Source organism: Nicotiana tomentosiformis, chromosome 6 (genome assembly GCF_000390325.3).
Source record: "Nicotiana tomentosiformis chromosome 6, ASM39032v3, whole genome shotgun sequence".
NCBI classification, from domain to species: Eukaryota; Viridiplantae; Streptophyta; class Magnoliopsida; order Solanales; family Solanaceae; genus Nicotiana; species Nicotiana tomentosiformis.
Genome location: NC_090817.1, coordinates 48462405 through 48487601, shown reverse-complemented (window position 1 = coordinate 48487601; position 25197 = coordinate 48462405). Strand labels below are relative to the sequence as shown.

General features: G+C 34.8%; 2 protein-coding genes across 5 annotated transcripts; one reads left to right on the top strand and one right to left on the bottom strand.

The window, feature by feature from the left end:
* The first annotated feature begins 7931 nt into the window (after positions 1-7931).
* On the top strand, positions 7932-8522 carry LOC138893952 (uncharacterized). Its single transcript, XM_070178623.1, has one exon. It carries the CDS (start codon positions 7932-7934, stop codon positions 8520-8522), a length of 591 nt encoding a protein of 196 aa, XP_070034724.1.
* A 3727-nt stretch (positions 8523-12249) lies between these two features.
* LOC104096812 (uncharacterized) lies at positions 12250-20850 on the bottom strand. Of its 4 annotated transcripts, none has more exons than XM_070177331.1 (9): positions 20643-20850; positions 20442-20516; positions 17278-18019; positions 17092-17197; positions 16859-17002; positions 15715-15915; positions 15340-15441; positions 14811-15232; positions 12250-12507 (listed from the first exon to the last, which is right to left on the bottom strand). In XM_070177331.1, the coding sequence occupies exons 4-8, from the start codon at positions 17128-17130 to the stop codon at positions 14978-14980; spliced, it is 741 nt and encodes a 246-aa protein (XP_070033432.1). In that variant the 5' UTR covers positions 17131-17197; positions 17278-18019; positions 20442-20516; positions 20643-20850; the 3' UTR covers positions 12250-12507; positions 14811-14977. The 4 variants fall into 4 exon arrangements, with proteins under 4 accessions (XP_070033432.1, XP_018626546.1, XP_070033430.1 ...); XM_018771030.3 differs by having other exon boundaries at positions 15715-15918; positions 16376-17002; positions 20643-20844; XM_070177329.1 differs by lacking the exon at positions 14811-15232 and having other exon boundaries at positions 15715-15918; positions 16376-17002; positions 20643-20846.
* Between the last annotated feature and the right edge of the window lie 4347 nt (positions 20851-25197).

Genomic DNA, 25197 nt, shown 5'->3' with positions numbered 1-25197 from the left:
AAGAAAATGGCATTAGAATTTGTTATACTTGCTGTTTATGTTGATGACATAAATCTTGTTGGAACTCCAGAAGAGCTCCAAAAGGCAATTGAATATCTTAAGAAAGAATTTGAGATGAAAGATCTTGGAAAGACAAAACTTTGTCTTGGTCTGCAAATTCAACATTTAGCAGACGAGATCTTTATCCATCAATCTACCTATACATAAAGGGTCTTAAAACGTTTTTACATGGACAAAGCGCACCCATTGAGTACACCAATGATTGTTCGATCACTTGAAGTGAATAAGGACCCATTCCGACCTCCAGAAGAGGATGAAGAACTCCTTGGTCCTGAAATACCCTATCTCAGTGCAATTGGTGCACTTATGTATCTTGCTAATGCTACAAGGCCTAACATAACATTTTCTGTTAATTTACTAGCAATATATAGCTCTTCTCCTATACGGAGACATTGGAATGGGATTAAGTATATATTGCGATATTTAAAGGGAACTCTTGATATGGTTTTGTTTTATGCTAACAAAGGTAGTGCAGATCTTGTTGGTTATGCAGATGCAGGTTATTTATCTGATCCCATAAAGCTCGATCTCAAAATCGGGTACGTGTTTACATGTGGAGGTACTATCATATCACGACGCTCCACAAAGTAATCTATTGTTGCTACTTCTTCAAATCATGCTGAGATAATAGCTATTCATTTATCAAGTAGGGAATGTGTATGGTTGAGATCAGTGATTCATTTCATTCGAGAAAAATGTGGCTTGGAATGTAATAAAAGATCCACAATTTTATACGAAGACAATGCTGCATGCATAGCCCAATGAAAGGGAGGATTTATAAAAGGAGATAGAAAGAAGCACATTTCACTAAAATTATTCTACACACATGATCTTCAGAAAAATGGTGACATTGATGTGCAACAAATCCGTTCAAGTGACAATCTGGCAGATTTGTTCACTAAGTCTTTGCCAACTTCAACTTTTGAGAAGATGGTATACAAGATTGGAATGCGGAGACTCAAATATTTGAAACAAAGTTTTCATCAGGGGGAGTGAAATATGCATTGTACTCTTTTTTCCTTACTAAGGTTTTTTTCAATGGGATTTTTCTTGTAAGGTTTTTAATGAGGCAGCTAGAACTGCGTATTATTAAATATGTGTATTCTTTTTCCTTCACTAGGTTTTTTTTCATTTGATTTTTCCTAGTAAGGTTTTAACGAGACACATTATCTTTTAATAAACATCCAAGGGGGAGTGTTATGAAAATATTATATTGTGGATGTCCATTCATTACTCCGCTATAGATAATCTTTCTGAAGAAGATTATCCATTTAGTACTTTGTTGAAGTTTATCTACAAGCAGCAGATGCAGGCAGGTTGCAAGCAATTCAATAAAATGATTTGCAGCAGCTTCTTATTAAACAGGCAGGTTGCAAGCAGCTCATGCAGACAGCTTACAAGCAGCTGATGCAGGCAGGTTGCAAGCAACTCAACGAAATGATTTGCAGCAGTTTCTTATTAAACAGGCAGGTTGCAAGCAGCTCATGCAGACAACTTACAAGTAGCTAAAGAAAAGCCTTGCAGTTGCTTCCTGAAAAGCCTCGCAGTTGCTTCATTTCTTCTATAAATATAGGAGTTTTCAGTTCATTATGAACATAACTTTGAAAGTTGAATAAAATATCAATCTCCCTCTATACTTGTCTTCAATTTATTTCTTTTATAGTCTTTATTTTATAACAGTCAAAACTTTTTGGAAAATTTTGTGGATTAAAATGGACATTGTAAAATTACCCTCAGTCGTCTCATAACATTTGTTATTATTAGTTTAGTCTTATACCTCGCACCAATAAATATAAATTTTTATAGAAATTATATAGTAGATATTTTTACAAAAATTGTCTGAATTATTTTTAAAAGCAAGTTTCTGAAAATGATAAACGTCAATCTTATATATCTAACTCAATAAAGGAAGATCTCTGCTTTATAAAAGTTCTCATATACCATGTTATTTAAATTTTATTAGCAACAGATTTAGGTTCTTACGCCTTCCTTTATAGGCAGATATGATCATTATCATGATAAAGAGATTATACATGTTGATAAATACTTTTACTTCCTTTAACTCAATAATGATGGATAATATTAGTCAGGTACTTTCCTAGTTTGATATTTATTTTCGATTACGTGTAATAGTTATCCCCCAAATAGATTTATCGGCAGCAAAACTACAAAGCTTTTGATAAAATATCCATATCTTTTATATATTTATCTATATTATTATAAAAGTGGGAACTCCAAAATGAAAAAGTTAAAAGACTTAAATACCCCTTTAAAAAACTTAAATATTCCTACCTTTTTTGATAATTAAATTTCCTACTTATTATGCCGAGAAAGCAAGATGTTGTTTGGTAAAATGCAAATGGCACCATTACGAGAAGGTGGTTGTGTAAATGTGTGACACCGATACGCAAAAGATCGATTATTCACAACCGACCGTGACTACAAAAGGTGGCAATACAATTTATATATGCCTGTTACAATTTGTCGGAGCAATCTCCCATGAAATTTGCAATGAGTCTAGACTTAATGGTGTCAATATTTTCTCTCAACTCAATGAAGTAACCGTCTTCCCCTCCAATATGGATTTGACTGTCAAACAAACTAATTTGTGGGAACATTGAGATGATTTTACCAAGCATATGACAATTTTAATTGTGGCAGTGCATGAAAGCAACAAATACGCCTACGAATTTTTCAAAATTGGAATAAATGGTCCCCTGTTTTAAATTTTTGTCGCAGTTTATTCCATGACTTCTTACAGATTTTTCAGAAATGAAGACGGAACCATTTGTTGAGGTAGACATAAAAGCTTTCTTTGTAGCACGCATAGTATAATGTGTTTTGTCATCAAATAATTTTGTAGGAAGATCTCAATCCCAGGGTGATGATAGAATAAGAAAACAGCAAAATCTACTTTCTTTACTTTCCTCATTATTAATTAATATGTCACTTGTGATTTTTGGAATCTTGTTTCTACAAATGTTGGAATAAATGTTGGTTATGTGCTGATCGATCTCAAATATTTAAAGATTGAAATACCTTTTATATGTACTTCATTCATGTCTTCTAAAGAGAAAAATAAAATATTAATATTTTAGGCATTATACTTAGCAACAATATGATTATTCAGATGGCAAGCACTCTGATTATTACGTTGCAAAGTCTTGTGAGAAAGGAAAAAGAAAAATAAGTCTATGATAAGTATCTTTGGAATTTGATATCAAAACCAACAAAAAAAAATGTATTGCCGTATCTCGACATAGTAATGGTGTACATTTACCGACTCCTACTTTAATCAAAAATCATATTGTCAAATTTGGAAAACTAGGATGAATGATGCAGAAATAACACGTATAGCAAGAACATTGTTGTAGTCATTGAATGCATGTTTTCTTTAGGTACAACCTTATCTCCACTTCCCTCCTACTCCCACCTCAAAAGAAAATCGGTAATAGTTTTATATATACCCAAAGAGCACAAACACAACACTGTCTAAAAGTCCATCAGCGAACTCCATCTCCTTTCTTTCCATTTCAGGGCTTGGACGATGTCAAGCATACTAAGCTTATCGAGCTTTTTAAACATAAGTTAATTTTAAATATATGGATTGTTTATCTACATTATCTTCAATATTGCTTAAAGCTTGAAGTTTGTGATGGAGAACAATGTCCGTGTTATACATTTTAATTTGATGCTGCAAAATATTTATTAGCTAGGTTGCAATGTCATCTCTGAGAAGGTCAGAACTTACTCAAAGTTTTGTTTTATTAATTGATATTATTTTTATAAAATGGTGTACGATCCTATGATAAGGTCATAACATCATTCATTTACTCAAAGTTATTTTAATAATATTAATATTATTCTACATAACTGGATATACACGTGCAACGCACGTGAAGAAACTAGTATTATTAAAAAGGACAGGAAAAAACCTCCACATTAAGCCAAGTGACAATCTCACAATAGGCAACTTGGCATGTAGGGCAAAGTTATTAAGGTCAGGTAATAATTAGTCTCTTTATGAGTTTAAATTTTAAAAAAATTAAATTATGCATTATGTGTTGTTAATAATTAGTTGCTCTTTTTGAATTTGAATTTAAACATTCTTAACTATTTTTTTTACGGAAACAATAATTGTTATATAGTTTAAAATTTATTTATTCTGAAATTTATTCTATTTTAAACTAAAAAGTTACCACCACATAATATAACTTCGTATATTATATTAAAAGAATAATAGTGAAGCATGAGTTCATCCCAAGTGTCATATGGAGAAAATGATACTTCACACTTTAAAGATAAAATTTAACTAGATTTTATGATAAAATCTAATCTATATCTATATTACAAATTTGTATACACAACTTGTAATACTAAGAGTGTATTTGTAATTGAAAGCTAAAATGCACAATCGTTAATATTCTTATTAGATTATATCATTTCGAAATTTTGTATATATTTGAATTACTATACAAAAATATTTGAATTGAGACAAAGCTTATAAATTTGAATCGAGAGATAAAAATAATTGAATTAATTTAAAAAATAAAAAAACATTCTTCTCTCTTCCCCTATTTATACTTGTCTCGCAGGTTATTATCAATTTAAACAAAATAAAATATATGTAATAAGAAAATAATTACAACCAACATAGTAAAAAAAATATAAAAGTTAAAAGTTTATATTGAAAATAAAATAGAAGAAAATTATAATTTCTTGTTCCATATAATGTAGAAACAAATATTTAAAATATTAATATATTTTATATAAAATAATAAAAGAACATTTATTTTGGACGAAGTAAAAAATAAAAATTATATTAACTATAAAATATAGATAAAATGCTAAATTTAAAAAATAAAATAAAGTAAGTAAATAATACTCAATATATTATTGATAAATTTAGACCATTGAAGAATTAAGCAAGCTTGAAAGTGAAGCCAAGTGGTAGTTAAGCTTAATATAAAGATATTATATTAAAAATTGTCTAAATTATATTAAAGGGATGGTTCCCAAGCTTGATATGAAGCTAGTTGGCGTATTGAGAAAAAGTAAAAAATATAGAATGACGAGACTTATTTAAAATTCAGATGAGAAAGTGATATTTTAATTATGATAAAAAATACAATAGATAATTCCACATAATTAAAATCTTAATAAAAAAACAATTAATATTGATCAATGAAATAATTTTAACTAATGAATAAAATAAATAAACTTACTCACATGAAAAACAAAAATTTTATTATAAAAATAAAATTTATTTGAATTTGAGATGAAAAGTAACTTTTAAATTATGATGAGAAAATTCATAAAAATAATAAAACATAACTAAAATCATAATAGATAAAGTCAAAAATAAAAAGATATAGAACAAATGAATGAATTTCAAGTAAAAGAGTAATAAATTACTAATCAACTTTCTCAAGAGTAAAAAATCTATATTATTTATGTTATATTAAAGGAGGTAATAAGCAAGGACACTAAATTTAAATGCAAACTAATAAAGATCAAATGATAGTGCAATCGTATTGAGCAACAAATAAAGCAATAACGTTAATCGGGAAACAAAAAGAGATAAAATAATATAAAATATAAAATAGTAATATGTATTAGAAATTCAAATTAGAAAGCATTTTTCAGTTATAATGATAAAAATCATACATATGTTAAATATCACGTAACTTAAATCTTAATAGATAAAGTCAAAAACCAAAAATATTAGGCAATGGAAGAATACCCATCAATAAAGCATAATCTTAAAAGATAGTTAACGTTAATAATTAAATCTTAAAAATTAACATTTTAATAAAAAGTCAAAGGGGAAATTTCTAGGCATGTAATACAAAAATACCAATTATTAAAAAAAAATGGTAGATTTATAACTAATAAAAAAATTAATTTATATATTTGACGAATTCAAATGAAGATGTACAATGGATAAAAATTTCAAGAAAAAGTATTAGGAGTAAAAAAAATATATCTATATCTATATTATATTAAAAAGAGAGAATTAACAAAAATATTAAGTCAAGTAGCAAGCTAATAAAACGTCATAATAGCAAATAAAATAATATTAAATATAGTAAATTATGTAATGAAGAAAAGTGAGAAACTGAAAAGTTATTTGATATGCAGGTACAACATGCATGTTGGATAGTAAGGAATATTATGGAAGCAAAGAATATACTGAATCAAGTCCAATGTCAACACAATGTTGGGAAGAGTATTACAAGATATATATATGTTCAGCTACTCGGAGATCGACCTAGAGTTCCATGGAAATGCATGATCTTCCGAAACCCTGCTAGGCCAAAAGCCAGGTTCACTCTATGGCTGCAAATGCAAGGTAAATTACTGACTGCTGACAGACTAACTAGATGGGGAGTTGTGGTTGATACAAAATGTGCTCTCTGCCAGAACTTGGATGAGACAAATGAGCACTTGTTTATGGAGTGTGAGTTTGCTAAAAGCTTGTTGAATAGAGTAATGCTATGAATACAAGATCAAGCTTTCAATGTGACTGCCAGGGAACAACATGTGCAAGAAGTGATCAATAGAGCCAAGGGAAAATTACAAAAGGCCCAGATTTTAAAATGATTTATACAGAAGTTGTACACAATATCTGGATTGAAAGAAATATGAGAATTTTTGAGAAAAAAAGCAGAGAATGGGATGCGATAGCGAGAGAAATTGCATGTGTCTGCGGTGTCCGTGCTCCGGATGGCCTTAAAAATCTGATTCATAGTTTCATCTTATGGAAAATTAGAGCTTGTGTATAGATAGAGTTTTTTATTTTCTCTATGATAGCTAACCGAGTTTAGTTAGCTATTGCTTTGTAAAGATATACCACTTTGTTATTAATAAAATGTTAGTTACCAAAAAGAAAAGTTATTCGATGACCATATGAATTTTTTTCTAATTTCATAAGATTATCACATTGGACATATTTCACTGGATAAAAAAAAGAAATTAAAATTTAACTCAAGCAATATAATATAATATGATCAAACAAATTAGATCACACAATATGATTTATATTTTTCGCGTATCGTGCGGGTACTATACTAGTATTTTAAAAAAGGAATTGCTTGAGTTGACAATAGCTATTAACATTTTTAGCATTAACTAGCAACCTAAATAACAAACACGCTCTGACATGTCTTTAACACCATATCTTATCATCGAGACACATGATTCCTAGTTAATGTTAGATAAAAGAATATAATTTTTCATGATTAGTCCACTACTAAAAAATTTAATTTACACATTGCCTCCTCTTTGTGATCTTGAAATGTAAAACTTAAATAAAACATCACCACTGAAATTTTGAAGAAAAAAAAAGAAGAGCATATTGAAGCCAATTGTCTCTCTTGAAACTTTTCCCTTTCTCGTTGAATTGTCTCTCCAAATGGCGGTTACGTTTGGTGGGAACGGCGGTTGTCAATAGCGAATGGCAAAGGCAATGGACCTGGAGGGCCGAGGAAGACTCCGATACTTGTTCTCGGATGTTCGTTGACTACAACCAAATCTCCTACAGCACATTTGATTTCTCAGAAAATGCCTGTAGTACCATTGGTGGCTCCAGAGGTTGAATAACAAAGGTTGAGAAATGATAATGGTAATTTTCCCTAAATTACCAATCCTCCTCCTCGTCGTTGAATTGGATTGTGGTTCGACCAAGTCTGGTAATGGAATGAAAAGTTTGATGATTGATTGTGCTGCATCAACATCGATCGTATCGACCGTTGACCAAATTCAACCAAACGCACCTGCCGAGGCTAATTTCTGAGGCTAATTTGCAGAAATTGACAGCTAATAAGGATCCAGTAGCTCCAGCGTGGGTTAATTTGTTTGCTAAAAACTGTATGGCTTCAAACGGGCTTGCTCTATCTTACATTCCACCGACGATCGTGGGCGGTAATGTGGTTATTCAATTGGATCCCCTGGAGACTGTGAAAGAGGTTGATAAATGGAAACACTCATTGATAGTAGCTGTGATTGGTGAAATCCCGGGCTATAATCAAATGAATAGGTATATTTCTCAGAATTGGTCGAAAGCCCCATATTCTGAACTGTTCTGGCATGACAAGGGTTATTTTATAGCAAAATTCAAAGATCAAGATGATCTCAAAGAAATATTATACGGAGGACCATATACAATTAATAATAGGCCTATAATTTTGAAGAAGTGGTCTCTAGACCTAGAATTTGATACAACTTTCCTTAAAGAGATACCTCTATGGGTCCCCTTTCCTAATTTGCCTATGGTGTTTTGGGGAAGATACTCATTGAGCAGATTGGGTAGTGCTATTGGAGTGCCCCTATTTGCCAATGAATGTACAGCTAACCAATCAAGAATCTCCTTTGCCTGGATGCTGATTGAAGTGAAAATAACTAAGCCTCTACCAACTGAAGTTACAAGATCCTTCAGTCAAGATATATCACCAAGCTGTTAGGTTTGAATGGAAACCTGAGTTTTGTTTAGCCTGTCAACAACTTGGGCATGTGTGTAAAGTCACGGAGGAAGCCCAAGGTAAACCTCAGAAAATACAACGGATGAATGACAGATTTCATCAGCCAGCTAAGGAATGGAGATGTAAGGGAAGTGTGCAACAGACTATGAATAAGCCTCAAGAACCAAATGCTCAACCGACTGATGTTTCTAAAGCATCATGTTATGTTCACAATCCAATAGTCTCTAAAGAGCAAGTTGAAGTCCCTGTCAAGTCCGCTGAAAAATCCCATGATCAACCAAATATTCAAACCACTGCTAGTATACAGACTGGGGATCATAGTAATAGTGTTTCCAAAGGAAACAAATGGTGTATCAGCTCCTAGGAGGTCTGCAGATGGTATGGCTTTCTCTATTGCTATGAAAAATGTATTTGGAGCGTTATAATCTGGAGGTCAAGAGGTTATAATGCATCCATCGGATAGAGGTGGTACCTCAGACCCTTCTAAATGACACTGCTCAAGTGGAATGTGAGATGGGCAAACTAGAGATATAAGCAGAAGGAATTGGCTAAATACTTAAAAGACAATCATATTGCCTTAGCAGGTTTGGTGGAGACTAGAATTAAACAATATAATGCTTCTGCTATTGCCCCTAAAATTGTACAAAACTGGGAGTTAGTCCATAATTATGATCATGGTGTTAATGGAAGAATTTGGGTGCTATTCAATAGAAACGTGTGGCATATGGATGTGGTACAGATTAGTAGTTGTAATTTCAATTGTGCTCTAACTGTGGTGTATGGATATAATAGTTTAGAAATGGGGAAGGATATGAGGCAAAAGCTCAGAAATCTTGCTCAAACTATAAATCAGCCTTGGCTATTATGGGGTGACTTTAATGCTATTATTACCGCTCAGGACAGACTATAAAGCATACAGTGACTCAAGCAGAAGTTCAAGATTTTGCCAATTTCTGTTCTGATGCAATGATCTCTAAACTTCCTTAGAGATGAGAGTTCTTTACATGGACAAATGGGCAAATGGGGGAGGACAGAGTAATTAGCAAGATTAATAGAGCATTGGGGAATGATATATGGATGCTGAATTTTGGTCATCTGATTGTTGAAGTTGGGGATCCATTCATCTTTGATCATACACCACTACTATTGAAGTTTCAAAGAAGAAATAGCAATATCAAAGTGCCTTGCAGATTTCTTAATGTTTGGGCTGAACATGAAGAGTTTTAAGAATTGTTACTGAAGGATGGCATGGTGCTCATCATTCTTGCAAGTTAGCTACTATCTGGTACAGGCTAAAAGCTATGAAATCAGATTTTAAGCTGTTAAATACCAAAGAATTCAAAAATGTGACAGAAAGCTAGCCAAGCGAGGAGTGGCCTGATGGCTAGAGGCTACTCTGACCACTTGAGAATTATGGAGAAAGATGCTATGTTAAGATTAGAGAAATGGTCACTTATTGAAGAAAAGATACTTCAGCAAAAATCCAGAGCTCATTCGATTGATGTAGGAGATGGAAATAACAAATACTTCTTTGCTATGATGAAAGATAGAGCCTGCAGGAAAAATATTACAACCTTAACAACTCTAAATGGTGAACTACTAGCTGAGCCTAAGAATATCAAGAAAGAAATTGTTAATTTTTATAAGTCCCTTATGGGTACTGCAGCTGAATCTTTACCTGCTGTGAACATTCAAATCCTAAAAAATGGTCCTCAACTTACTCATCAACAATCAATGGATTTGGTTAAGGCAGTATCTGCGCAGGAAATTGATGAGTGTTTACATGTTATTGGTAATGATAAAGCTCCAGGCATTGACGGGTACAATGTTGTCTTTTTGAAGAAAGCATGGGGAGTTATTAAAGAAGATGTCTATGGAGCAGTGTCTGAGTTTTTTTCTACTGGTGTGATGCCACAAGCCATTAACTGTACTACAGTTACATTATTGACTAAGATCACCAATCCTAATACCATCAAAGACTACAGACCTATTTCATGTTGCTCTATGCTGTATAAGATCATCTCCAAAATCTTAGCTTCAAGGTTGTAGAAGGTTATAGGATCTCTGATAAATGGTGCTCAAGCAGGTTTCATTCCAGGAATGAAAGGGGCTGACAATATCATCTTAGCCCATGAGTTGATTAAGGCTTATTCAAGGAAGCACATATCACATAGATGCATGATTAAGGTAGATCTACCAAAGGCATATGACAGTGTAGAATGGAGTTTTTTGTTACAAGTCAAGGATGATCTAGGATTCCCCTATAAATTTACCCAATGGATATTATCGCGCCCTGTTTTCTCGCAAAAGCAGGTTTCGACATATGACAACTCTTTTAAACGGGTATTAAAAGAGAAGAGTCGCCACCTGACGGTTTTGAGTTGAGTTAGGGCACCTATTTAACTCTATTTTATCTAGTCTATGTCACCAAATAACGGGTAAGGACTCAAATTACCTCAAAGAGAAGGTGTTAGGCACTCTTCGAGGTCTACAACTGTGGTTCCCGGCCGAATTTTACACTATGTGCGGATTGTTGGATTATAACTAAGTTACGTGAGCATGTCAATTAAAAGAGAGTAGAGAGTTCAAATAACTAATTAATTGTTCAAAGCGAAAATATGACGAAATAATTGATTAAGAGGAATTATACACAAGTGAAATAAATAACTTGTCCCCTAATAAGTAATTGGTACAACTCTTTGAGAATTACAAGATACATCTTAGTCCAATCTAGGCTTCAATAAGCAAATGTACAAGAAATAATCGTATACAGGGGGATCCTAAATTTTTTAGCCTAAGGGATCACCCCATGCAACATAAATAATACTTCGAAACTTTCCTAAGTATAAGGGTTGCTCATATTATTCAGCGAGCACAAACTATCATCTCCTGCTACCCGATTACTATCTTGAAGTTGTTTACCTAAAGCGCACTAGTTCAATTTTAAGTCGCGTCCTATGTGTGCTTTACCATCCCATGCCTATGGCCCAAGAGATTTTGGACCTACTATGTGGGTGGTTCTACACTCACCTAGGCTGCTTAAAAATGAGAAAACTAAGCGTCACACAATCGAAACAAGTAGGACTTCACACAAACTGCAAGTAGCACAAAAGCTCAAGCTTACCTCCTCATATAGACACATATGCACACGATCAAGTAAACGAACAATTGTTACTCAAGTTAACTATGCTTAAGATTAGGTGGACGGGTAGTTATAAGTAGGCAGATCTGGAAATAGAGCATGTTGTGCCGTTTAAAACCTATAGGCATGATGTCTAGACAATTAAACTTGGACGAAACAGTTGAGTAATCGTTAATTCTTATTGTTTTTAATCCTATATCCATGGTTTCTAAGCGAGCAGATACAATTAAACAGTTTCAACAGTCAACATAGAGTCCTATCACTACTACAAAAAAGACCTTTGGCGGCAATACAAAACGGCTTTAGCGGCAATAACAAAAGCCGCTATATCTTTTACCGGCCATTAGTGTTTTGCCACTGATGCCGGGGTCGGCAAAGCCTTTAGCGGCGTTTCTAGTAAAAGTTGGTAAAAAGTGTGGTTTATTGCCGCTAAAAATTATTATCTTTAACGGTAATTATTGGCGGCAATTATAATGGCTACTAAATTCAATCCAAACTAAAAGTCACAAACGATAATAGCAATAATTTAGCCACAATTAATAATAGTTACTACATTTGTATAGAATATGACCCAAAAAAAAATATTAATATTAATTCAAAATTAACATAATATATCTTATTAAATCTTAACAAACAAAAGAAAGTACTAATCAAAAATATTAATATCACAGTAAATTAAAACATAAAAACATATTGTTTGGACTAAATAGCTAATGTCATCATATTACTAATCCAGACGAATGATGGTCTTCAAATGATTTCCGCAACTTTTCATCATTTTGAAATCTTCCAACCGCTAAATTATCGAACATCAGACTGTATGACCTGAAATTATAAAATAATTGTGTTAAAGGACAAAGTATAATATGAAAAACATCTTGAAGATTCCATAACCTTAGATTCCATTATACAAAAAAAAAAAAAAGAAGGAAAAAAAGTAAAAAAAAACAAAGAAAGCTCTGTAGACATCAGCCATTGTTCTTGTCTGATCAATAACCTTAGCACAAATGTTTGTATTTCTGATTCAAGAATATATAGAAGAATACCAATCACTGAAGAAAACAAATCATTTTTTTTTTTTGGTTGTTGAGCACTTCATTTGTTTGGTAGTGGTACAGTGGCAGTGTTATGTAGAACTGCCCAGCCTTATCTTTGCTCCTAGTTGATATGTATGAACCATGCAACTTTACTAGGTCAACACTAGGGTTAAGTATCACTTATACATAGGTTGTCATGGGGTTGTGATGGCAGCTACTTCTTTCTGTTATACTGGATGAGGAGTTCCATGCCTTCTTAACCTTCTGAACCTAGAAACAATATACTTTTTAGTTTCTCTCCAGTTCCGTTTGGAAGTTGCTATTACGTTTCAGATTCTGCACTTAATCTCTATATTTCAGTTGCTATTAAAGCAGATTTTCGAACCTTGAAATCCAGCCACTCCATTCAAGCACATTATAAATAGATACTTGAAACTTATGTGGCTAACAAGCATGCCATTTTACCTCAAATGCCATCTAGATATAGCACAATTGAATGATTGGATACAGTATACTGACAGGAGGAAACAAAGGAATGGAGAGGCCACATTGTAATTGTCTGTTGTTAAAAGAGTGGAGAAAGTTTCATTCATCAATCTCTCATCATCCATGACAGTTGTTCTCTTTATACTTGAAGGTCCATTATTTTAGATTTGATCTTTTGCATTGTATTATTTGATCTAAGTACCAAAATCCAGATATTGAAGCAACAGATGTTGTAGGCAAGACTTCAATGTAGAAAGGATCTGAATTACATGCTCAACCTGCTACTGCATCTGTTGAGCCAGCTGAAAAATCAGTTATGGTGGAGAAGCACGAATAGGAGTTACGAGGGGAAAATCCCAAGTGCAATGAGCAGACTGCTAAGCTAGGCACGAACACTTCTCATATTGTAGCTACATGTGATGGTGAGGTGAATTTAGGTGAGGTCGTTGCTACAACAGCTGGGCAGTATACTAAGGAGGTAAAAATAACTACTGTAATAGGTACACCAAATGCAGCTGCTACTATCGAAGCTGGTGCACAAACAACTTGTTTGGAAGCTGCATCTGTTTACTAAGGCTTGTCGGGAAATGCATCCCGCTACAACATATGATGTGCCCACTTTGTCTCTCTATTACCAGAACAGATATCATCCACAGGTTCTTTGTCAATCTTCATCTTTCCTTACCAAAAAAACCCCCAAAAGAAGCTCAAAAAGGACAACTGGAACAGTCAGGAAAGTGTATTAGCTTCCCTTCAAAATGTTTATACAGAGGTAACCAATCCCAAAAGCAACCTGTCAGGATGCTACTAGAAAGGAAGCTGCCTTCACACTCTAAGGTGCCAACTCTGCCCAAACACGTTCTAAAGCCGAGATCAGAATACACATCATTAAGCTAACAGAGACTTTGTCTGGGGAAAATATGATGCTGAGAAGATTCTATGTATCGATCCAGATGATACTTCAGCCTATATCGTATTGTCTAATATCTATGCGGAGTTACAAATGTGGGATGAAACGGCCAAGATGAGAAAGCTGATAAAGGAGAAGGCATTAAAGAAGCAGCTGCCCTGTTTGTAATATATCGTAGCATTATACTCGCTAGCAAGTCATCTGCCATGTGTGTTACCTTACAGATCTTATTGGTGCTTCAAATGGCCTATGAAGACCTCACTTTCATGACTGCTATTTCATTATCTATTGCTCTCTTATTTGATTGTTGCCTTTGTCATTTTGCATTAGGCCTAGCAGGTCATCTGTGCATTATAACATATTGTAGCATTATACTTGCCAATGGACTTTTATTTCTTATGTAAATGGTACTAATACTGATAAAGTTACAATCGAATTATGGAAGCATGTAAGTCGAAACTATATCTTGTTTCCATTTCTTGCAAGTTTACATGAAATCAGATTCTAATGATAAAAAAATTGGAGGAAAATTCAAACAATAGAAAACTCAAATAGTAGCACCGAAGGATAAAGATGAGTAGTACCGTGAGACAGTGAAGTATTTTCAGCAACACTAGGTATCCTTGATAGATAACAATACTTTTATAGGATTGAAACTTCATTAAGAATGTCTATAACTTCTGAAATCGAGTTACCTGTTCACTTGAGGTGCCATTGATATTTTGAGGCATAGATTCATTAGAAACATATTTGCGCATCAATTGTCTCATTTGGATTAATTCTGATTGCATCTTCTCCTGATTTTATTTCATCAGATTCATTTCTTCATTGTGTTTATCCTTTAACTCAGTTATCTCCTGTGTTAACCTTTGTACGGCCTCATTAGACGAATTAACCTTTGTACGGCCTCATTAGACGAATCCTCTGCAACAATATTTCCTAAGGAAGATCTACTACCCCATAGCACAGAAGGAGTTGGACCAAGTCCTAAATCACGAACATACCCACTTTTGTCATTTCCGAACACCTGGGAATACACATCGCCTTCCCAAGCAACACTGCGAGGAGGTTGATCAGTAGAGCTGTCACTATTATTCATCCTTTCATTTATAATTTCCTGACCATAGAATACATAAATCCAAGTTGGAATTCATTTATTTGATTTTATGTTTTTTTCTAAACTATTTCCCAATTCATAAATTTAAATAAAAAAAGAAATCTTACGATTGCCTTCGCAGAATCATCATCCAGTGGTCTACCATCCTTACATTTTGTATGAGTTAATAAGAAAACTTGTGCTCGTGTAGGCCCTACTCCATTTACAGCCTAATACAATAAAATTGATGTCAGATAAAAAGAATTTTAAAATATTATAATTAGTAATTTTTACAAGTTTACTTGCTCATCCATCAAGGTAGCAATACTTTTGGATCCTCCTATGTGAGGCATCTTTTGATTGGCCCTATTGTTTCTATTTGCTTGGGCACGCCTCAGTCATTGAAATATATATCTTATAAATTATAAATAAAAATTGAGCATAACTAAAATCAAAACACTAAAATATAATCAAGTAGAGGTGTTTTAAGGATTTGTTAATACCTTAGCTTTATCTAAAAGCCAATAGGAGACAAGACCACTCCATTGATCCCTCGGTATGCGACTTGGTCTATTTTTCAGCAAAGCGTCTTTAGTCTTATATTTTGGCAGATATTCACCTTTTAAATCGCACTTGTAATCTTTCCATTTCTTTCCTAGTGACTTTAGGACATAAGCTTCTCCCCGTCTTGGGATAGAGAACTTCTTCTAAAAAAAATAAAGCCAACATTCAGAAGAAAATATCATGTATAAAAGATTGAACTCGTTCATATAATAATAATAATAATAATAATAACAACAACAACAACAACAACAATAATAATAATAATAATAACAACAACAACAACAAAAAATAAATTATCAAGTGATAATACCACCTTAGCATATCACATTTAAATGGATATAATAAGCAAAATATAAGTAAAAGAAAGCACAACTTCACTCAAACATCCAATATCAAATTTCTGAAGTAAAAAAATAACACCCTTGGGAGTTCTTAAATAACACTTGCAAAAAAATTATTCTATAAGTTCCACCTATTTTATTCAGAATCACATTCATTTTCTATGTCATTTCCTCCCTCAACATTAGCTTCACCATCATTTAGAGAAGCTTGAGAATGTACGTTTGTATCAATTACTATTCCATGGACACCACTTCTTACCCAATCATTATAATCATCTTCTAGAACACGAACATTTTCTAAAATAGCTAAGTCAGTGGCATCACTCTGCGTTGATGACTCAAGCTGCACATTATTTTCTTCCCCCATATTAAAAATGTCTCGAGGTTTAATTAACCTAGGGACAAACCATTCATGATCTTGAGGATCTTGCACAAATATTACTTGTTGAGCTTGTTCTGCAAAAATAAAGGGCTCATGACATTCTCGATCGCCAGAGTCTGTCAGGTGTGAGAAATTCACAAGTGTGAAACCCAAGTCGTCTTCCTTAATTCCTCTACCTTTGGTTATATCAACCCAATCACACTTAAATAAGGTAACCTTAAATTTTTCATAGTAGTTTAACTCCACAATATCATTCAATCTGCCATAATATGTGATATTTGCAGATTTTGGAGCATTGTCACTTGTGCTTGCATAACTTTCAGTCTTTGAAACGACCATAACACTACTATTTTGTGTCACCTTGAACTCTTCACTTTGTTTTGTTCGGAATCGATAGCCATTATTTACATCAAACGCACTAAATCTTTTTGTAATGTAACTCGGCCCTCGTGCAAGGACTTTAACATCCTTTAAGATGTTAGATGTAGCTTCCAACTCCTTTACCTAACCAAATAAAAGATACAATTGTAAATATGGATATCTGTACAAGGACAATAATTTAATGTAACCAATGACTTAGTCCTACTACTTACTTGCTCTTTGAACCACTCGTGGAATGTATCGAAATGCATACGGTCAAGTTGATGTTGTGTCAAACGACGCTTATGATGTGCTCTTTTGATTTCAGCAATATGTTCCCTATTCATGTAACTCGCATATATCAATTTTGTTATCAAATAAGTAATATGCATAAATTAAATAATAGATATAATACTTACTTTTTATAATTCTCAACCACTTCTGACTCACAATTGAAAAGCACATGCCGATGTGCTTGCAACCATGTTTTCTCATCGAACTCAAATACATCTACTCCACCGTACGACTCCCCAACAATAGGAAAAAGACATTATTCTTTACTAGTCTCATGCTTAATCTCATCACTGCATGTTCATGAACAATAAGACCTTGAATCTTGTAACGACCCGACTTGTCGTTTTAAGAATTTACGACCCGTTCAGTGACTTAAGGTCTCGAGCAGCTTCGTAATATGTATTATGACTCGCAGGTGCGGTCGAGTTTGGTTTTCGAAAGATTCGAGATTAAATTGAAAGAACAATTCTCATTTTTGAAGCTTAAATGAAAAGAATTGACCAGAGTTGGACTTTTGAGTAAACGACCCCAGAATAGAGTTTTGATTATTCCAATAGTTTCGTATGGTGATTTTGGACTTAGGAGTATGTCCGAAAAATTATTTGGAAGCCCGTAGTTAAATTAGGCTTGAAATGGCGAAAATATGAAGTTTAAGTTGGAAGTTTGACTGGGGAGTTGACTTTTTGATATCGGGGTCGGAATCCAGTTCTGAAAATTTTCATAGGTCCGTTATGTCAGAAAAGGCATGGTTTATAAAATCATCTACTCCATCCAAATATTCTTTACTAACTCTATCACAATGCATCCATCTTTTATTTCTAGGATTGTCCATGATGTTCAAGATATTCTTTTCTTTTCTACACTTTACTGCAAGAGCTAAAAATTCGTTAGTAAAAAGAGGGAATTAATCAAAATGTAGTAAAATAACCATCCTATTAGTATGTAATTCCATAGCTCAAAGATTATTGTACAACAAAGAACAAAGTTCTGGATATACTCGTTTATCTCATTCTTCTCTTCTATCTCTTCTCAGTTATTCGACAATAGCTGTTTTGTTCAGTTTTTCTTTTCTCGATTCAGTTTTCCAGTTTGGGACCCAACAAATCTTGTTTAAAATTATAAAAAAAATTTAATACATAAAGTCATTCTCTTATGGTAAAGAGAATCCAGTCTTTCCTGGTCTCATAGACCTCAATGATATACTTCAATTTGTGTGAAAAAATTAGAATTTGATCATTGTGCTCTCCCAAAATTGGGAATAGTACACAAATGTTGTTCTCAAACAAGGGAATCATTCCTCTATAAATTTTTTTATCTTTCTCATGTATATGAAATTGAAACCAACAATTATGCAAGAAATCAGAAAGATGGCATCATTAGCTGAGCCTGAGCATATTGTCGGCTGCGTGAAGCAAATGATCAGACACCAAGAAAGCGCTCTAAAAACGACGACAAGATAGTTGAATTACTCAATATCAGATATGTAAATGTTTGTGCAGAGAAAGGCAAAAAATAGGCAGTTGGCTGATGCTAGTGATAAAGGGAGTAAGGGACTAACTCTATGGATGATTATTACACTACTGGAATCACTTATTTTGTACCTTGAGCTGCAAATTAAGAGAGGAAAAATCATCTATGTTGTTGTACAACAAAAAACAGTCTTGTTCATCTTCAATCTCAAACTAGTTAGGGTCAGCTACATGAATCCTAAGTCTATGTTTTCGCTCCATTTTGACATGTTTCATTCGGATACTCCATTAGATCAGAGTTCTCCAAAACTAGAAACTCCATGTACAAATCTCTAAATACACGAAACTCCCTGTACAAATCTCTAAATACACTACAAAGATTATTAACATAACATGTAAGTGACGGACACGACTAAGCTTTAATCCTGTATGTGGATTTTTTGTTTCCATTGCATTCTTTTTGTTTGCTTAGTATGAACTCCCAGAGATTGCAAGTATTTGAGGAGACTTCCTTTCACGAGATTTTAGGTCTATCCTATCCCCTTTAAACACCTTCAGTCATGAGAGTTCAATTATGTAACCAATGCCATAAAGTTTTTACGTGCATCTCACACACTATGCTAGTAAAATGAGACAAGCAATTTAAGCTGTTGGTTGCTATGCTCTCTGATTGTTTGCTAACTCAAAAAGTAATAATCTAGATTTATCTGTCCATCAGATGTAGCTTCGACAATTTAGCTATTAGTGATTGTAGTTACACTTTGGAGCACCCACGAAGCTGGAGTTTACCTGTTGGTCATATGAAGTTTTAGGACAGATATAGCCTCATAATCTGACTAGTGATTATTTATTAACTAGAACTAGACCTGATGTAGATCTTGTATGCAAGTTGAAAGTTAAAGTAGACACAATATACCCTAATTCGGCAACAACCAAGATTGTGCATAATATGATATGTTGGTCGTTTCAGCCCATAACGTGATCGACGTGAAATCTAGTTCAATCCATCTCAACTTGGCTTAAAGCATAGTACCAAATTCAACGTTTTGAAAACACTATGTAGACCATCAATTTCTGAAGAACAGAACCCCCAACTCGAGAAAGGGCAAGAAGGAGGACTAAAAGATGTAAAATAGTTTTCAGAACCTTTTAGCCACAAAAACTCACTTTGTAATAAGTAAAAAACCAGCAATAAGCCTAACGACGCACTAAACCATCAACTAACAAAACAATAGAAGACAATATATATGTCATACTCGGGCAAATATTTTGAACATGGTGGAATTCATATGTCGACTAGTGGTAGATTCAATGAAAACATCAATATGCATCGACTGACACTTAGAAAATTTCTGAACAATCCCAAGTATAACAGAAAATATAAAGAGGAATTCATCTCGACTAGTGGTAGATTCAATGAAAACATCAATCACAAGTATAACAGAAAATATACAGAGGAATTCATCTCGACTAGTGGTAGATTCAATGAAAACATCAATATGCATCGATGACACTTAAAATTTCTGAACAATGAAAAGAATAACAGAAAACATATAGAGGAATTCATATCTCGACTAGTGGTAGATTCAATGAAAACATCAATATGCATCGACGACACTTATAAAATTTCTGAATAATCACAAGAATAGCAGAAAACAGAGGAACAAAATCATAAAACAGTCAAGGAACAGAGGAGGAATAAACCCAATCATCGCACGTCAATTTAACAGCAGTCGGATATCACAAATGACTCGCATATGCAGAAAAAACTGTACTTTCGCAAATCTCAAATCGCAACAGTTGAAGGCACAAATTTGTACCTGGTAAGCAGATTGTTTTGCCGATAAAGACAAGAAATTGAAGGAGAAGAATGAGTTCTGCAACAATCTTGAAACCTACACGAAAAGAGAAGTGGGAAACGGATAAAACAGAGAATACTAACAACGGCGATAGAGCATAATCGAGCAGCACAATCCAAACTCAACTGTTAATCGCATCTGCTGAGTAAAAAGCGAAGATACCTGGGGAAGAAGAGCAGTTATCTGGGGAAAAAGCTGGCCGGAGACCTATATGTGCGATTTTGTTAATCGCTCGTCTCTTCCGTATCCGTTCAATGAAGGAATAGGTTTTCCTATTATTTTCTCATTGGAGGGAATCGTTCATTCTTGTACAAAAAATTTGGAGGGAAAGATTTATTTTTTGGGCAGGGAGGGAAAGTTAAAATAAAAGAAAAACCTTAGTAATTTTTAATGGCAATTTATTTTTATTGTCGGTAAAAGGATATTTTTTACTGGCTAATGGTCATTTGCCGCTAATATTTCAGCTTATAGAATCTATTAGCGGCAATTGACTTATTGCAGCTAAATAATTGCCGACAAATGCCCTTTTGTAGTAGTGTATAGGCATGATTTCTAGATGGTCGGATCTGGGCAATGAAGCTCTTGAAAAAGCAGGTTTGTTTGTTTAATCCTATAGCCATGCTTTCTAGGTGAGCCATGTAATTGAGAAAGAGGTATCAACGTGAGCAGTTTCAATTACTTGAACGACACCATATAGGCATGATGTCTATATGCAGAAGTAAGGCGGGCTAAGCAAATTAGTACACAAATTCAGTTTGAGTCTTATAGGCATGTTTTCTAAGCACATTATCGGTCCAGAATTTAAAATTAGTTAGGGTCCTAGATCATGTTCTCTAAGTCGACGTGCAAATTGATGTTCTATAAACATGTGATTTATACACAAATAGTTCACATGGATGAAGTATGGCAAGCAAGATAACGAAATAAACGTTTGGACCCTATAAGCATGTTTTCTACCCGTTCATGTGATAATTAAAGTACTCCAACTCCCCCCCCCCCCCAACTTTTTAACTATTTTCCCCATCAGTCCTTATAAATTATTACAGGCCATAGGTAGCTACAGTCCCAATAGGGCTGAAATACAGTGACCACATGCCCAGAGACATAACAACAAACTGCAATGTAAAATCCCAGTACATATGAGTTGACATACAGTGGCCACATGCCCAACAGACTACAATGTAAACCCAAGTGTATTTGGGCATTCCAAATCTCGCAAAACACGATTAGATCCCATAACTAGCACCACAAGCCAACAACAGAAGAAGTACTACACGACTAATTTCAGAGGCAAGCCTTACCAAGCAACATGCTTGATGAACTAAGGTGAACTAGTCATAATTTCCTAGAGGCAGACCTCCTAAGTGCTTTGAGCAAATGTACGTTGTGACAAAAATTAATTGATACAATGCAAAGAAGGAGAATTTTATACCACACAATACAAACTAATAGATAAAAACATATATTTTATTTCCCATTACTCCTGGTATTAGCTTAAATGAACATTGAGTGAATTCAGCTTGTTTTAAAAGTCAATACCAGGTTATTGTCAGCACACAAGAAGAAGACAGAATTCAGAAGGCCTAAATACACACCAATACCTCTAACTCCCAGTTCCACTAATGATTCAATGATAGTAGGAGCAAACAGTCAATACATCATAGCATAGAACACAAGCATGATTCTATAGTTTATTGTAACCATCCGGCCGGTCGTTTTGAGAGTAATAGCCCCAATCCCCTATTAAATACTTTCCCCATATCTATTTTCTGCTATTGTGACTTGCTGGGAAGTTTCATTTTGGTTTTTTGAATGTTTTGGTACACTTAGTCCCTAAATGGGAGCTTAAGTTTAAAATTTTAGATTGTACTCGAAACAGTGTGAAGACGGTTCCGGAATGGAATTCCGTCAACTCCGTTACCTCCTTTGGGTGATTTTAAATTTAGGAGCGTGTCCGAATTATGTTTTGGAGGTCAGTAGTTCAATTAGGCTTGAAATGGCGAAAGTCGAATTTTTGGAGTTTTGGACTGGTAGTGGATTTTTTTATATCAGATTCCCATTTTGAAAGTTGGAGTAGGTCCGTAATGGCGATTTTAACATGTGTGCAAAATTTGGGGTCAATCAGATGTGGTTTAGTTGGTTTCGGCATCGGTTGTCGAATTTGGAAGTTTCAAGTTCTTTAAGTTTGAATTGGAGGATGATTCGTGATTTTAGCGTTGTTTGATGTGATTTGAGGGTTCGACTAAATTCGTATGATATTTTAGGATTGGTTGGTATATTTGATTGGGTTCTCGGGAGCCTCGGATGAGTTTTGAGTGAGTACGGGCTTTTCCGCACTCTAATGTTGTTCTGGGGGTCTTTGGAAGTGCGGACCGCACATTTTGGGAGTGCTGAGGCAAAAGGGAAGTGCGGACCTTAGGGGAATTGTGCGTACCACACAATTTTGTGTGCGGCCGCACTTCAGTCTGCAAAGGAGTGTGTGTGCCGCACAATTTTGTGTGCGGCCACACTCAAGAACTCTCAAATTCGATGGTCAGATATCGGAAGCTTATATCTTTTGATCCACAAGGAATTTGGAGATGATTTAAAAACGAAAGTTGTAGCCCTTCGTGTCTAGTTTCCAGAAAGTTATGGCCAAAATACTAAATTCTGACAGTGTAGTCACCAAGAGAGTGCGGCCGCATGAGCTGGGATGTGTGGCCGCACTTGGAATTGTGCGGACCGCACATGGTAAGTTCAAAGAATGTACTATATAACCAAGGCTTAGGTTATTATTTTATTTTTGGACCTTGGGAGCTCGGTTTGAGACGATTCTTTGTGGGTTTTTCAAGAAATTCATCGGGGTAAGTGATTCTAACTCGGATTTGGTTAATATACATGAATATATCACTGATTTTATCATTTAATTAGTACTTTGAGATGGAAATTTGGAAAAGAATTGTAGAAACTTCATAAACCACAAATTGAGGATTTGAAGGTCGAGTTATGATCGGAATTGGCTAATTTTGGTATGGTTGGACTCGTGAGTAATGGGTGTTCATATTTAGTGACTTTTACCCAATTCCGAGACGTGGGCCCGGTGAGACTTTTTGGGGTAATTTTTTAATTTCTTGCTTTAGCTTTGATTTCATTAGCTAGATTAGTTTCTTGTAGCTATATTTACGTTATGTAATTGATTTGGCTAGATTTGGGCCACTCGGAGCCGGATATTTGTGGGAAAGGCATTGTGATTGATTGATTGATTGAGCTTGGTTCGAGGTAAGTGGCTTGCCTAACCTTGTGTGGGAAAACTCCCCTTTGGATTTGGTACTGCTTTTGATATATGAGGGCCGTGTACATGAGGTGACGAGTGCGTACACGGGCTATTATTGCAAAACTCCGTTTTCATTAAGTAAAATACCAGTTTTCCTTTAACTGAGCTACACTAGCATATGAATTTATCCTATTTAGTCTAGAACAACATGTCTACATATCTTAATTGCTTATGTGAACTCTGTGCAATATGCTTAGTGAATTTCCTGCTTCTTCCTTGACTGATACTTAGTCTAAATCGTAAGATTTCGTGATGTAGTTGTATTTCTATTGTTTGCGTTGCATATTTACTTTGGGACTACGGAATGGTATTTCGGTAGACCCCCCTACTCTGCATATTTAATTTGGGGCTACGGAACGGTATTTCGGTAGATCCCCATGTTCTGTATATTTACTTTGGGACTACGGAACGGTATTCTAGTAGATCCCCCTACTCTGCATATTTACTTTGGGACTACGGTTGACCCAGAAGGGTGATCCGTTCAGGTGGACAGAGGAATGTGAGAAGAGCTTTCAGAATCTCAAGACAGCTTTGACTACATCCCCAGTATTGGTATTGTCTACATGTTCGGGGTCTTATACTGTATATTATAATGCATAGCGGATTGGTCTAGGCACAGTGTTGATGTAGGACGGTAGGATGATTGCCTACGCGTCCAGATAACTGAAGGTGCACGAAAAGAACTATCCTGTCCACGACCTTGAGTTAGCAACTATTGTTCATGCCTTGAAGATTTGGAGGCATTATTTATACGGTGTTCCTTGTGAAATTTACACCGGTCACCGAAGTTTGCAGCATCTGTTCAAGCAGAAGGATCTTAATTTGCGTCAGAGAAGGTGGTTGGAGCTGCTTAAGGATTATGATATCACCATTTTGTACAACCCTAGGAAGGCCAATATGATGGCCGATGCTTTGAGTCGCCGGGCAGAGAGTTTGGTAGCTTAGCATATCTACCAGCAGCAGAGTGACCAAGTCAGCTCATTTCATTCCTGTGATGACTACTTATTCCTCCGAGCAGCTGGTTCGAGTTTATATCTGCGAGATTGTCACGCTTCATGGCATGCCTGTATCTATCATCTTTGATCGGGTACGCAGTTTACATCACGGTTCTGGAGGGACGTACAACATGAGTTGGGTACTCGAGTGGAGTTGAGCATAACATTTCACCCTCAGACGGACGGATAGTCCGAGCGCACTATTCAGATTCTTGAGGATATTCTCTATGCGTGTGTGATGGAGTTTGGAGGTTCTTGGGATCAGTTCCTGCCCCTTGCGGAGTTTGCCTACGACAACAGTTATCAGTCCAGCATTCAGATGTCACCGTATGAGGCTCTGTATGGTAGGCGGTGTCAGTCCCCAGTGGGTTGGTTCGAGCTGAGCGAGGCTAGGTTATTGGGCACAGAC